The 13,389-nt window shown below is 29.4% G+C and overlaps 2 protein-coding genes across 2 annotated transcripts in view; one reads left to right on the top strand and one right to left on the bottom strand.

Annotated features, from left to right (window-relative positions):
• Uba2 (Ubiquitin-like activating enzyme 2) overlaps positions 1 to 4,476 on the bottom strand; it is a 62,630-nt gene extending 58,154 nt beyond the window's left edge. The window contains exon 1 of the mRNA XM_075368963.1: positions 4,326 to 4,476. Coding sequence (XP_075225078.1) covers positions 4,326 to 4,469 — 144 coding nt within the window. The 5' untranslated portion in view covers positions 4,470 to 4,476. The remainder of the gene's footprint in view (positions 1 to 4,325) is intronic.
• A 447-nt stretch (positions 4,477 to 4,923) lies between these two features.
• On the top strand, positions 4,924 to 10,111 carry Ythdc1 (YTH domain containing 1). Its single transcript, XM_075368962.1, has 2 exons — positions 4,924 to 5,080; positions 8,456 to 10,111. The coding sequence occupies exon 2, from the start codon at positions 8,516 to 8,518 to the stop codon at positions 9,950 to 9,952; it is 1,437 nt and encodes a 478-aa protein (XP_075225077.1). The 5' UTR covers positions 4,924 to 5,080; positions 8,456 to 8,515; the 3' UTR covers positions 9,953 to 10,111.
• The last annotated feature ends 3,278 nt before the right edge of the window (positions 10,112 to 13,389 follow it).

The following is a 13,389-nucleotide window of genomic DNA, read 5'->3' as shown; positions in this document are numbered from 1 at the left end:
TTTTAACAGGTTTTTCATGATTTTTGAGAGCTTATAACTTTTTTAGTAGTACAATACAGAAGAAACTTTTTTATTTGCCATAAACATCTACAAAAACACTGTAAGTTATGCAAATTTGAGATTTTTATCAACAGCCTGATCAGAGTTATTTGAAGCCAAAATTACAATTTTTTAAAAAAGTTAGTTTTCAAAATTTCATAAAACTTTAGGAATAAGTATACCACCATTAATATTATTTATGGTATAACTACTAACATATACCAAAATATAAAAAAATTAAACTGTGTATGCAATCCCTGCCTCTTGAAAAAAATGACCAAAAGTGAAATTTCAGTTTTTCATGTTTAACTTTATTGATAATTTTCTCATAGAAAGAAGAGAGAGGTAAATAAACCACTGGACAAACTTTTACCTTAAGAAAATATCAATAAATTACTTTTGTTCATCCTTCCAGGAGCAATAGTTTTTTATTTATGATTTTTTCCTTAAATCCCAATCATAAAAATAGGTGTGCACAGTGTAACAAAAATGGCCATCAGAAGTAAATAGCTTAAATAAAAAAAAAAAAAAAAAAAAAAAAAAAAATAGTTTTTAAGTTCTGAAACATATAGGAAACAAGTCAGAATTTTTTTTGAAATGGTCAAGAAACCACCCTTAGTTAGAATTAGTAATTTAATTAATTAATAATTTAAATTAAATCTATAAATTGATAAAGCAACTTACATGATTAAAAGAATGATTAGATTCCAATAAGTTAGTTCTAAATGTAAGTAAGATAATCTGTTTAATTTTTAGTACATACAAACTGATTTTAATGTTGTAATTGGCAAGGGATTTATTCAAAGAGAGTGTTATTCAAACTATTTAAGATTTTTGTTTTTAATTGTTAATTTTTAATATTTAGTTTTTTAAAACAAATAGTGTTCGGGAGATGATAATACCGAAGTGTTTTTCACCCAGAAAAAAAAATTATCATCGATTAACATTTCATAAGTGATTGTGAAATTTCAAATAAAATAATTTCAAATATACTTGGCCATTAACCAGCACGCATATAATTTAGGTTATGTGTACCTACACTTGCTAATCTCATCTAATTAACATTAAAATTAGATGTGGTTATGTTTGGTTAGATTATTTTGATTCCATGCACTGACAAATTGTATGTATATCAACATAACCTGCACTCACTTTGCTCACTAACCTTATCTAATTAACATTAAATATACAAATTAAAACAACTTATTAATAAGAACAGTGATATTTCACAGCGATAAATAAAAAATACTTCATATTAAGAAAATTAAGAAAAGTAATATGTATGGTGCTGGTTAACGCACAAGTACCAAATAAAATATACCATTTTTTTATAATCCAGACTTGGCAGAGTTCTTACAGTTTAGAATTTAATTACGATTACGTATAAAATTTATTATAGTACTGTTAGCTATAGTATAATGGAAGGGGGTCAGCTAATAAAAACATCAAATTGTCACTTAATTTATTTGAAAAATACGAATTAGAATCTTTGAGTCATCATTACAGAGAAGTAACCCTAAACTATATAAATACTCACAATTTCTATAAGATATATAAATCCATTCAATTATTGAGAATATATATAACAAATTGGCAGAAAGAATTATAAATATTTATTTTAGTATTTTTTGTTTTGATAAACTGTTTCATGAAACTAAGTCTATATCAAAAAATTGTTAAAAAGCTATAAGACGAATAAGCTTGAATGAAGGCTTTTTTGCACTGATGAATACTTAGAGACTATTTCAGTATTTAGATGTTTACTCAATTATATTGAGATATTTATATCTGATACTGCAAGGTATCAGATAAATTATATCATAGTTAAGCAAAGATTTAGAAATCAACTCGTTGACTGCAAAATTTACCCTGGAGCAGACATTGATAGCGACCATAATTTGGTGATAATGAAATGTAGATTGGGGTTTAAAAACCTGAAGAAAAGGTGTCAGATGAATCTGTAGAATTTAGAGAAGCTTGAGGAAGAGGGGGTAAAGAAGATTTTTGAGGAGAACATCGCAAGAGGTCTGAGTAAAAAAGATAAGGCAGAAAATGTAGAAGAAGAATGGGAGAATGTTAAAAAGGAAATTCTTAAATCAGCAGAAGCAAACTTAGGCAGAATAAAGAGAATTGGTAGAAAACCTTGGGTTTCAGACGATATATTGCAGCTAATGGATGAACGTAGAAAATATAAAAATGATAGTGATGAAGAAAGTAAAAGGAACTATCGGCAATTAAGAAATGCTATAAACAGGAAGTGCAAACTGGCGAAAGAAGAGTGGATTAAAGAAAAGTGTTCAGAAGTGGAAAGAGAAATGAACATTGGTAAAATAGACAGAGCATACAGGAAAGTTAAGGAAAATATTGGGGTACATAAATTAAAATCTAATAATGTGTTAAACAAAGATGGTACACCAATATATAATACGAAAGGTTAAGTCGATAGATGGGTGGAATATATTGAAGAGTTATACGGAGTAAATGAATTAGAAAATGGTGTTATAGAGGGAGAAGAGGAAGTTGAGGAGGATGAAATGGGAAAAACAATACTGAGATCTGAATTTAAGAGAGCATTGAAAGATTAAAATGGCAGAAAGGCTCCTGGAATAGACGGAATACCTGTAGAATTACTGCGCAGTACAGGTAAGGAAGCGATTGATAGATTATACAAACTGGTGTGTAATATTTATGAAAAAGGGGAATTTCCATCAGACTTAAAAAAAAGTGTTATAGTCGATACCAAAGAAAGCAGGGGCAGATAAATGTGAAGAATACAGAACAATTAGTTTAACTAGTCATGCATCAAAAATCTTAACTAGAATTCTATATATAAGAATTGAGAGGAGAGTGGAAGAAGTGTTAGGAGATGACCAATTTGGTTTCAGGAAAAGTATAGGGACAAGGGAAGCAATTTTAGGCCTCAGATTAATAGTAGAAGGAAGATTAAAGAAAAACAAACCGACATACTTGGCGTTTATAGACCTAGAAAAGGCATTCGATAATGTAGACTGGAATAAAATGTTCAGCATTTAAAAAAAATTAGGGTTCAAATACAGAGATAGAAGAACAATTGCTAACATGTACAGGAACCAAACAGCAACAGTAATAATTGAAGAACATAAGAAAGAAGCCGTAATAAGAAAGGGAGTCTGACAAGGATGTTCCCTATCTCCGTTACTTTTTAATCTTTACATGGAACTAGCAGTTAATGATGTTAAAGAACAATTTAGATTCGGAGTAACAGTACAAGGTGAAAAGATACAGATGCTACAATTTGCTGATGATATAGTAATTCTAGCCGAGAGTAAAAAGGAGCGATATAAAATGCCGAATAGCGCAAGCGAAACGAGCCTTCAGTAAGAAATATAATTTGTTTACATCAAAAATTAATTTAAATGTAAGGAAAAGATTTTTGAAAGTATATGTTTGGAGTGTCGCTTTATATGGAAGTGAAACTTGAACAATCGGAGTATCTGAGAAGAAAAGATTAGAAGCTTTTGAAATTTGGTGGTATAGGAGAATGTTAAAAATCAGATGGGTGGATAAAGTGACAAATGAAGAGGTATTGCGGAAAATAGATGAAGCATTTGGAAAAATATAGTTAAAAGAAGAGACAGACTTATAGGCCACATACTAAGGCATCCTGGAATAGTCACTTTAATATTGGAAGGACAGGTAGAAGGAAAAAATTGTGTAGGCAGGCCACATTTGGAATATGTAAAACAAATTGTTAGGGATGTAAGATGTAGGGGGTATACCGAAATGAAACGACTAGCACTAGATAGGGAATCTTGGAGAGCTGCATCAAACTAGTTAAATGACTGAAGACAAAAAAAAGTGGTTTTTTGTAGACTGGATTCCAAGGTAAACTACAGCACATACTGTGCAGGTTGACTGCAGAAGTTCATTTTTTTTTAATAAAATTGAATTTAAAATTAAAAAATACATGGATTAGTTTTTGGTCTAGTTCAGTTTTAAAATAAAATTGAATATATTATCAATTTAAAAAAAAATAAAATAAAAAAATTTTCTATCAATCTTAATCATTAAACCATACCATGCCTATTGCAAATCAATAAAAACTCCGTACATTAAGAAATATTTGTGCAATACTAATCACGAGTATAGTAAAAATGAATAGAACAGCAAAATTCATTATGCAATTTAATAGTAAGAATTGTGAATATTATTTTCCAATTCAAAATATAGTTTCGCTAACCTAACATTTAGCCTGAAACAACTACATCCCGCCAATATTAAAAATAAACCAATAGTAAGCAACTTACAACTTCAATATCTTTAAAGCCAGTAAGTACAAGATTTTTCAGAAGTTCACATCCAATTCCTCCCGCACCAACAACCAAAACTTTTGATCCATTAACGGATTCTTGAAGATCGTTTCCTAACACACCACAGATGCTAGCAGCCATTTTACTAACAAACTGTAGCCAACAGAAAGTTATAATATGGAGTAGGAACGATGAGTAATTTATATATAGTAATTATTTACATAAATTTAATTGAATCATCAAAAAAAATAAATTTAAGCTTAATAAAATCCTAAATATTTATATATAATTTTATTTTGTGAGAAAGAAAAAAATCAAATTAATCATCGATTCAATAATGTGCTTCATAATTATTTATATTGAATTTATTTTATGTTAGAATGAAATTAAGATTATATCATTAATAATGATTTAAAAATGTGAGACTATAATAACATTCTGAAATTCAGAGCTTGATGCTTTAAATTACAATATTGTTAAATTTAACTGAAAACTTAATTCTGCCGTCTTCATTTTTTTAAATATATTTCTGTCATGATGTTAACTCAAACGTGAAGTTTTGTGTCATGTTTAGCTTCTTTTTAAGGCATTTCTGACGAATCGTTATAGTGTCGTCGAAGTTTGTAGATAGTAGTGGCCTTGCCAAGCCGATTAGATTGTTGTGTTTTGTTATGCTGTAGAGTAAAAGCCAACAGTATTAGTAGTTGTGTATATGTGTATGTAAATATTATTTTATCAGAGACCTAATTCAGGTGGGTAAACAATATGATATTTTGTTTTTTTTTTAAAGAGTTATTTTGATAATAATATTCAAATTTAAAAGGTTGCTCTGTGTTTCCTCATTCATTTTATTTGCTCTTTCCTTAAATTACTGATTTTGATTGATATTAGGCCTTGGAAATTTATTTATGTTAGTGCCTTAATTTTATAAATTTTAACTTTGTTTTGTAATTTATTTTGAGATTTACATTGCTAGCCAGTGTTTATCAAAACAACTGGTACTGGAATGGATGTAACAGTTAGTTGTGCAAGTGTTTTGAATGTTTATTATTTTTGTATTATCTTGCTAATACGCCGTTGAATGTATATTCTGCTTCTATCGGTGGTTAAATTAAAACGATTACAACATTAATTGAATGTACATCAAGGTACATTCAATTATATTGAATGTACCTTGATGAAAAAGAGGTATGAACAGGTTTTACATTACTGAAATTGCTTTTAAAAATTTAATTGTAATAACAGTTATAGCAGATCTGGTTCAGCCTGATGTATTGCACGTTTTCTGTGAAAACTGATGTATCTGGAGCAAGTAAATCCTAAAATAGTGAGGGTTTTTAAACAGAATAGGTCAAAATGTTGGCCTGGTTTGCATATGTAATTGTTATTTTTATCATTTACTGTAAAATTTAACATTTAACGATTATTTAAAAAGTTAAGCATTTACTTTAATTATCAATTTGTCAGTTAAATAATTGTTGTTTCTTTGATTATTATGAATTTTTATAATAATTTATTATCTGTATTGGTACTTGATATTTTAACATTAACTTGACCCTATCATGTATATCTGTACTAGTGACACTGTCGCTCAGTTCACCACAGGCACTGGTATTTTACATCCTTACTCTCGGTGAAAAATGAGTACTGCTTCTTGTTCCTGAGGTTCTTTTTGCATATCACAATTATGCAGTTTGTTAATAACTAGCACAGATAATAAAAAAACAAGAAATTAATTTATATACCCTTTCCATTGAAAAACAGTCTGCTAGATTAAAATGACATGATATATAACATTTATTATCATGTATTAATCAGAATAAAGATTTATTTATTTAACCGCTTGATTAAAAACTACCCAGATAATCCTTGTTTGACATTTAAGCCTTTCAGTTTCCATATTTTGAATTACATATAAGTAGTTAAAAGTTTTGTTTTAATTTTTGCCGTTTTACTTAAGTACAGAAGTAATTATATGAAGTAATAGCAATTACAATATATGAAGATGCATAACCTTATTCTGTGCAAATAAGGTAATAATTAACAAAATATTCCGTAATAATAATCATATAACAAATAAAAACATATTTAAAAAAAATTCAAAAAAGTTAGTTAAATGTTTTTAGAATTAAAAGACATTAAAAAGTTAAATGCCCTTTAAAAATTAAATGTTTTAATTTTAAAAAAACTAACACTTAAACATTTACAAAATTACAAATTAATAAAGTTGCAGCAATTCTTTTTTAATCAGTATTATTGTAAATCTGATTGAGTAAATGTAATTAAATTCTAATAATTTATAAATTTGAATACTATTGTAAACTAACCTTCCATTCAAAAAGTGATATATATCCTTATCAGCATATGGATGTATGTCTTGTTTTATAATTCTTTAGGTTTTTCAGGTATTTTATTATAATCATACTTCACATCATACTAATTTGTATTATTTCTTTGATTATAAAGAGTTTCTATGATATTTAATGGTTATTAATTTAGATAGAAATAGTCAAATAGCTGTAAATTAAATTATTTTTCCCTATATTATTTTTTTCAAATTCAGCTCAAAAGTATAATAATTTAAGATTAAAAAAATATAGATAAATTTATTTATTACTTTCTAGTAGAGAAAGGTTTTAGAGTACAAAAAAAAGCATACAAAAAATGAAATTTTAATAGTAAGAATAAGTCCAAAAAATTAATATCTCAAAAAATGATTGATATTCCAAATTAGTAAAGAATAATGTGTTAATTTGGGCAGTTGTGATACTCTGAATTATTTTCTTTAAGTTTAAAAAAAATTTATTTAACTGTTTATACTAACAATAGAAATTCTACAAGGTTCGGTGTCTGTGTGTGTGCGCTCACATACATTAGGACTGTAACCAACAACTGACTTGGACCAATGTTTTTTAGCTACTGGATAGGAAACAGAGTCTTTAGAGAGGCTCATAGGCAGAGCTGCCTCTGCCAAAGCTACACAAATACCCAGGAAAGGTTTTGTATTTTTAGAGTGATTTGATAGTCTACCTTTATCTGATAAAACTTAAGTTGTTAAACTTTGTAGTCATCAGACAAGAACAAAGCCTCCTAATCAGTCCATTGCCAGCTATTAACCAAATCACAGCAACAAACCGGCTAAATTTTCAGCAGAGATCCCAGCTTGTAGCGTGGGAGATTTACACCTGCAAATTGAAAATGGCAAAGAAGGGTAAAAATTACACAGAAACTTGTATAAAATGAACTGTATCAAAAGGAAAGCCCCAGGGTCTTTTCAGGTAGTGTCATCTTGCCCAGTGTGTTTTCAGAGGTTTTGCATTCAATAACCTAAATATGCTACAAAAAAAATACGTTTCCTTCAGTAATTAAATAATGCCAAGGATTTAGTAACTCCTCAGGATCCCAAAACCTAAGTTCGTTTCCAGTGATTATTTAGCTGAAACCATGGAATGGTGCATTAAGTAATAAGAGGAAGTTGTGGGTGGTGGGAAAGGGATATTTTAGTCACAAAGGGGCTGAGAAATGAAAAAGCAAACAATCTTACCCAAAGGAAATGAGTTCAACTCTGCCATTAACACTCATTGGATCGAAGGCATTTTTACTCATTTGGGAACAATAATTGTGATCATAAGTAGTTTATGACCCTTTTTGTCATGAATACCATCCTGTTTCTAGTGCATTGGAGGCTATGATATCTTATCCAAAGGTAGGAACAGCTTACTGCTTATCAAAAGTTTTTCTTTGACAAACCAAATGTATGATGCAACCAGTTGCTTTTCCTTCAGATATAAAGCCACCCAAGAGCAGGCTTGGCTTCCTTAAGGAAGATGTTCATCCATCCCCAGAATTATGTAGACATCAAACAACAATGGGACTGAGTGATTCCCATTGGAGAGAAACCATAACTTTATTAACACGTTACATCATATAATCTTAGCTAATTCTTATATTTTTAGAAGATATAGTTCCCAAATTTATTTTTGTTACTGTCATCTTTGCTGCTTCTGCATATTTATTTCATGATTTTTAAGCTCTTTGTATTAAGTACGTGTCTACTTTTCTAGTATTAACAAAATTAAAATAACTGATTTTCATTTTAATTACATTGGTTTGTTTCTGTTTTGCAGATTTTTTTGCTGGCCGACTGCGAAATCCTGATAAGTGGAAATATAAATAATTATTAAAAAATGGAAGCGATGGAAACAAACGAAAATGAAAACCTCAGTTTGAATTATGGAGATGATGTGGGAGATGAATTGAAATTGGATGAAATGCAAGAGTATGATACGCGGAGTGAAGTGACATCATCCTCATCGGATAGTGATTCAAGCCAAGCAGTGATCAGTTCAGTGAGTTCAGAGTCATCTTTTGGCCATAAAGGAAGAGGATCAAGGCATAAAAGAAATTCTAGAGATAAAAAAAGCCCTACTCCAGAACCTAAAAGACCAAAATCTAGAGAGAAAAGTAAATCATATGATTACTTCACGAAATTGAATTATTTATTTCGTGATGCAAGGTTTTTTGTAATAAAGAGTAATAATGCAGAAAATGTAACGCTTTCAAAAGCTAAAGGTGTCTGGTCTACATTGCCTCAGAATGAAACTAAATTAAATCAGGCTTTTAAAGAATCAAGGAACGTACTTTTAATATTTTCTGTTAAAGAGAGTGGGAAATTTGCTGGTTTTGCGAGACTTTATGGTGAATCTCGGCGTGATGTCCCACCTATTAACTGGGTTCTGCCACCAGGACTGAATGCCAAAGCTCTTGGTGGTGTATTTAAAGTAGACTGGATTTGTCGGAAAGAATTAGCATTTAATAGTACTATGCATTTGTATAATCCTTGGAACGAAGGGAAACCTGTTAAAATTGGCAGAGATGGGCAGGAAATTGAGCCAAGAGTAGCAGAAGAATTATGTAGATTATTTCCTGAAGATGAAGGCATAGAATTAAGTACAATCCTTAGAAGATCAAAAGAAGCTGCAAAAACTGTACGTCCAAGAAGTTCAAGGTATCGTCGTGATGGTTTTGGCCGTAATCTCAGCGGTCCACGTTTCTCGCTCAGAACTCCTTCCTTCGCGTGGCGTGGAAGAGGTTCATTTAATCGTAGTTCCAGAGGGAAGTTTATGTTTAGCGGTCGTAGTAGATTATCATCGACCGGTGGCATATATAAACCGACTACACGTTCAAGAGAGCGGTTATCGATGTGGTTCAATAGTTCAAGAGATGGAGGTAGGCCATTTGGTGGTGCAGCAGCTGCGGCTGAAGCATATGTTGCCGATTACATGCGTAACCTACAACATCAACTCCCTCCGATGCCTTATGCTCCGCCTCCAGGTGTTGTTTTCTCATCTTCTTCACCGTATGAAGGATTACCTCCTCCACCTAGATATTATGAAGGGCTTCCACTGCCCCCTGAGTATCCGTTGCCGCCTAGAAGTAACGGGTATTCAGATAAGAGATCGTATGATCGTTCTGTCGATGAATTTCTTTGGAGAACGAGTGAAAGAAGAGATCGGGATCGGGAACGTGACCGTGACAGGGATCGTGATAGAGAGCGTGATCGCGATAGAGATCGTGATCGGGATCGTGATAGAGATCATCACAGATACAGAGATCGCAGATAAATTGCTAATCATAGTAAAATATTCAATTTGATATTTTTTTGTTGTGTAGATTTTTTTAAAGTGGTCATCAATGATATTACAATTTGTATATTGAAAAAATGTGTTTTTGTTCATTCCAGTGTTTATTAATTAAAAGAGACATTAAATATTTAAAAAAAATGTGTGTAGCAGTTTTAAAAATGTTTGTACAACATATTTATGTTGGTGGACATTTGTCCAGGATTTACCTTGATTCCTCTTCAAATGTGATATATTGTATAGTATAGAATATATATTCAGTTTCGTTGGTTTTACAACGATAAATTATTATCGATTATAAATTGTTACCTATATAAATTATACATATATATATATAGGTAAATAAATGAACTATAATGCAAATTGATTAAAGTACAAATACAAAATATATTTTTATTCTATCTACAGAATAATGGGGACTGATTATCGATAGGATGTTATTATATGTTTAATACATGGGACTTAAGCATATGCTTATCTAGTCTTGGTTTTGAAGTTTTAGTGATAACAGTTTTTCTCTTTCTTTTTTCTTAAGGACTAAATATTTTAGTGAATCGGTCGGTCTGGTAGGTCAATAATTTTACTTTGCCATCTTATTTATTTATGTTTTAAGGACTGTTAAAATGCCAGTACTACTTTGTCATTATTATAAAGAGAAAATATTAAATCTTATTTACGTGACGATCATTTTTAACAATCTTAGAAAGGAGAAAAAATTAATTTATCAAGGACTTTTTTTAATTTTCTTGTGATGTATGTTTTATTTTTTTTATTAACTGCTATTTAGATGATTATAGTGGTCATCCGATACAGACTGATTTATTCATAAAATTTTAGTTTTAGGAGATTGAACTTTTAAATGTGATATTATAAATAATTGGAAATGCTACGCGTTTCCGGTGTGTGCTTCATTTTGGTGATGAAAGATCTCATTTAATCGGTGTGATACTACTATTTTCATTATTCACACTTAATTTTATAAACTCTCCAATTATACACGGTTGTTAATTTATTTATTTATATTTATATAGGTTATTTATTTTATACATTTTTATATAAAATGACAAAAAATCTTTTTTAAAAATGAAAAAAATAATATTTTTATAATAAAACTTAAATTTTAATTTTTACACATCATTTTTTTTATAATAATTTTTCATGGCTGGGAAATGGGTAGGATACTTGATTTTTTTTGCTTTATTTACGATTAACTAATTAGTTTAAACAGGGTATTTTAATGATATTGTTATTAAATAATTATTTTAATTTCATTTTGTTGTTTTAACCATATATGTTTGTTAATTTATTCTTTTTTTACAAAATGTAGAAAGGTCTCTCTTCTAGCTAATTTTATGTGTAGTTTTTACACAGCAGTATTTTGCTGTTATAAATTGAAGCAGCACGATCAGGTTTTTGTGAGTAATTGTGGCTGATAAACCATGAATAATTAAAATTATTTGATTGTTCGATGCAAAGATATTGAAAACATAATTATTTGTACGAGAAAACTTTTTATTAAATGCTTTTAAATAAATGCGGGTATTTTTTTTAACTGTTAGAGAAAGAAATTTTAACCATTAACTAAACCATAATACTTCTAGGTACTTCTGCATTATCTAATTCACAGTAAATTTTAATATAAAATGATTTTGCGTATAATTTTGATATATTGCTTGTTATTTTATTTCAATTACCTGAATTTTGTATAAGTTCTTAGGCATTAAGCTATTTTGCATAGGTTGTTGTTCATCGGTAAATGAAGCTAATGAATCTCACATCGAATCTAATTTGAAAGTATACTTTTTTATGTGTTATGAGTACAAGAGCTGTGAGCCAGCTTTATTAATTTCAATCTGATACCAGACGGGTAATTAATTGCATTGCATTACATTACTGAGCAGCTACATAAAATTGCAAACTTGCATAATGACTTAAATTCCTACAAATTTCAGGTAATTTAAGTAGAATATGTGCTGGTATAGTTAATGGAAAAATATTAGAAAATAAAATTAAAATGGATTTTTAATTTCTTTGTGAAAAAATAAATTTTTTTATCTGTTGTAATTTAAGTGCCATTTGTGAGATGGCTGGTATAAAGTGGAAATGGACATGATGTCACTTAATGTGCAATCTAAAGAGGAAGTTAAATGCTACTGTGTAATTATATTTATAGATGTTATACTAGTAAGTATTTAATATTTCATTTTAATCTGTATATGAAATTTAATATAAAATATCCTTTATAAAGAGAAGCTGTAAACATTACAGCAGTGCTTTTTTCAGGTTTAGATTAATTGTTCAGATTGACAACAAAGAGAAGCTGTAAACATTACAGCAGTGCTTTTTTTCAGGTTTAGATTAATTGTTCAGATTGACAGCAAAACTGAAGTTTTAATTATTCTTATTGGTCATCTTTTAAACTGGTGCGATTGGTAATCTCAGATAGATGGAAACAGAGCTAAAAGATTATTAAAACATGCAAATAAAAAAGGTTAAAAAAATGGTAGATGTTTGAAAAGGAAAAGGGTACTAACAGAATTCAAAACTTTACATGGAAATAGAAGAGAATGGAAATGGGCACAGTGCACGGGACCTACGTAAGGGCAGATATGATATGATACATCACTGCAGCACATTTTGAAGAAATTAAATCATAATTAGGATAAGCCAAAGTTGTACTGTTGTCTGCTTTCATATCATTGAGTTTTGAATGGGTAAGATTGTTGTTTATTTTAAGAAAAATCTTGTAGTAAAATTAATATTGCTGAATTATTCTGACTGTTAACATGAAATTTTTTTTTGCTTGTTATGGCTGTGTAAATTATATGAACAAGCTTTGTCTGCAGTATTTCAATTACAATTTTAGAAAGATAATGACCAATAACCAGTTTTTCTGTAATAATTTTGAGAGGATAGAACTCCAACAAATAGTTGTTTAGAAACAATAAATTGTGTTGTTGGCTCAGGGTCAACAAAATATCAAAAGATGATAGTAGATTATCCTTTATCATTATATTATTTAATATTGGGGTGTAGTTGTTATCTCAGAAAAAATGTCTGTTATTAAATTTTATGTAGGAGTTTGTTCATGTTAAATGTACTCCTATTTTTCTAATTGTGTTTATTTAAAATTAGATTAACTTCTTTTTCTTTGATAGATTAAAAAAACATGTTGGCTTAAAATATTCTGAAAAATATAAGATTAGCCCTAAGAATAATTTAATAATTTTAATCACCTAATTGTATTAATTTTTCACAGGTTTACAATTTGCTATTTTAAACTGCCTGAACAGAAAGATCCAGTTGCAAAGAATGTAAGATTAAGGTTGTGAAATATATAGGAGGATAACCTACCCATGACACCCTATCTTGGAACTACTTGTAACAGTTTTACTGTTAGCAAAGTAATTCTTTTGATT

This window comes from Lycorma delicatula, chromosome 6 (genome assembly GCF_047948215.1).
Source record: "Lycorma delicatula isolate Av1 chromosome 6, ASM4794821v1, whole genome shotgun sequence".
NCBI lineage: Eukaryota > Metazoa > Arthropoda > Insecta > Hemiptera > Fulgoridae > Lycorma > Lycorma delicatula.
Note: the sequence above shows the minus strand (reverse complement) of the source record. Positions and strands in the feature narration are given on the sequence as shown.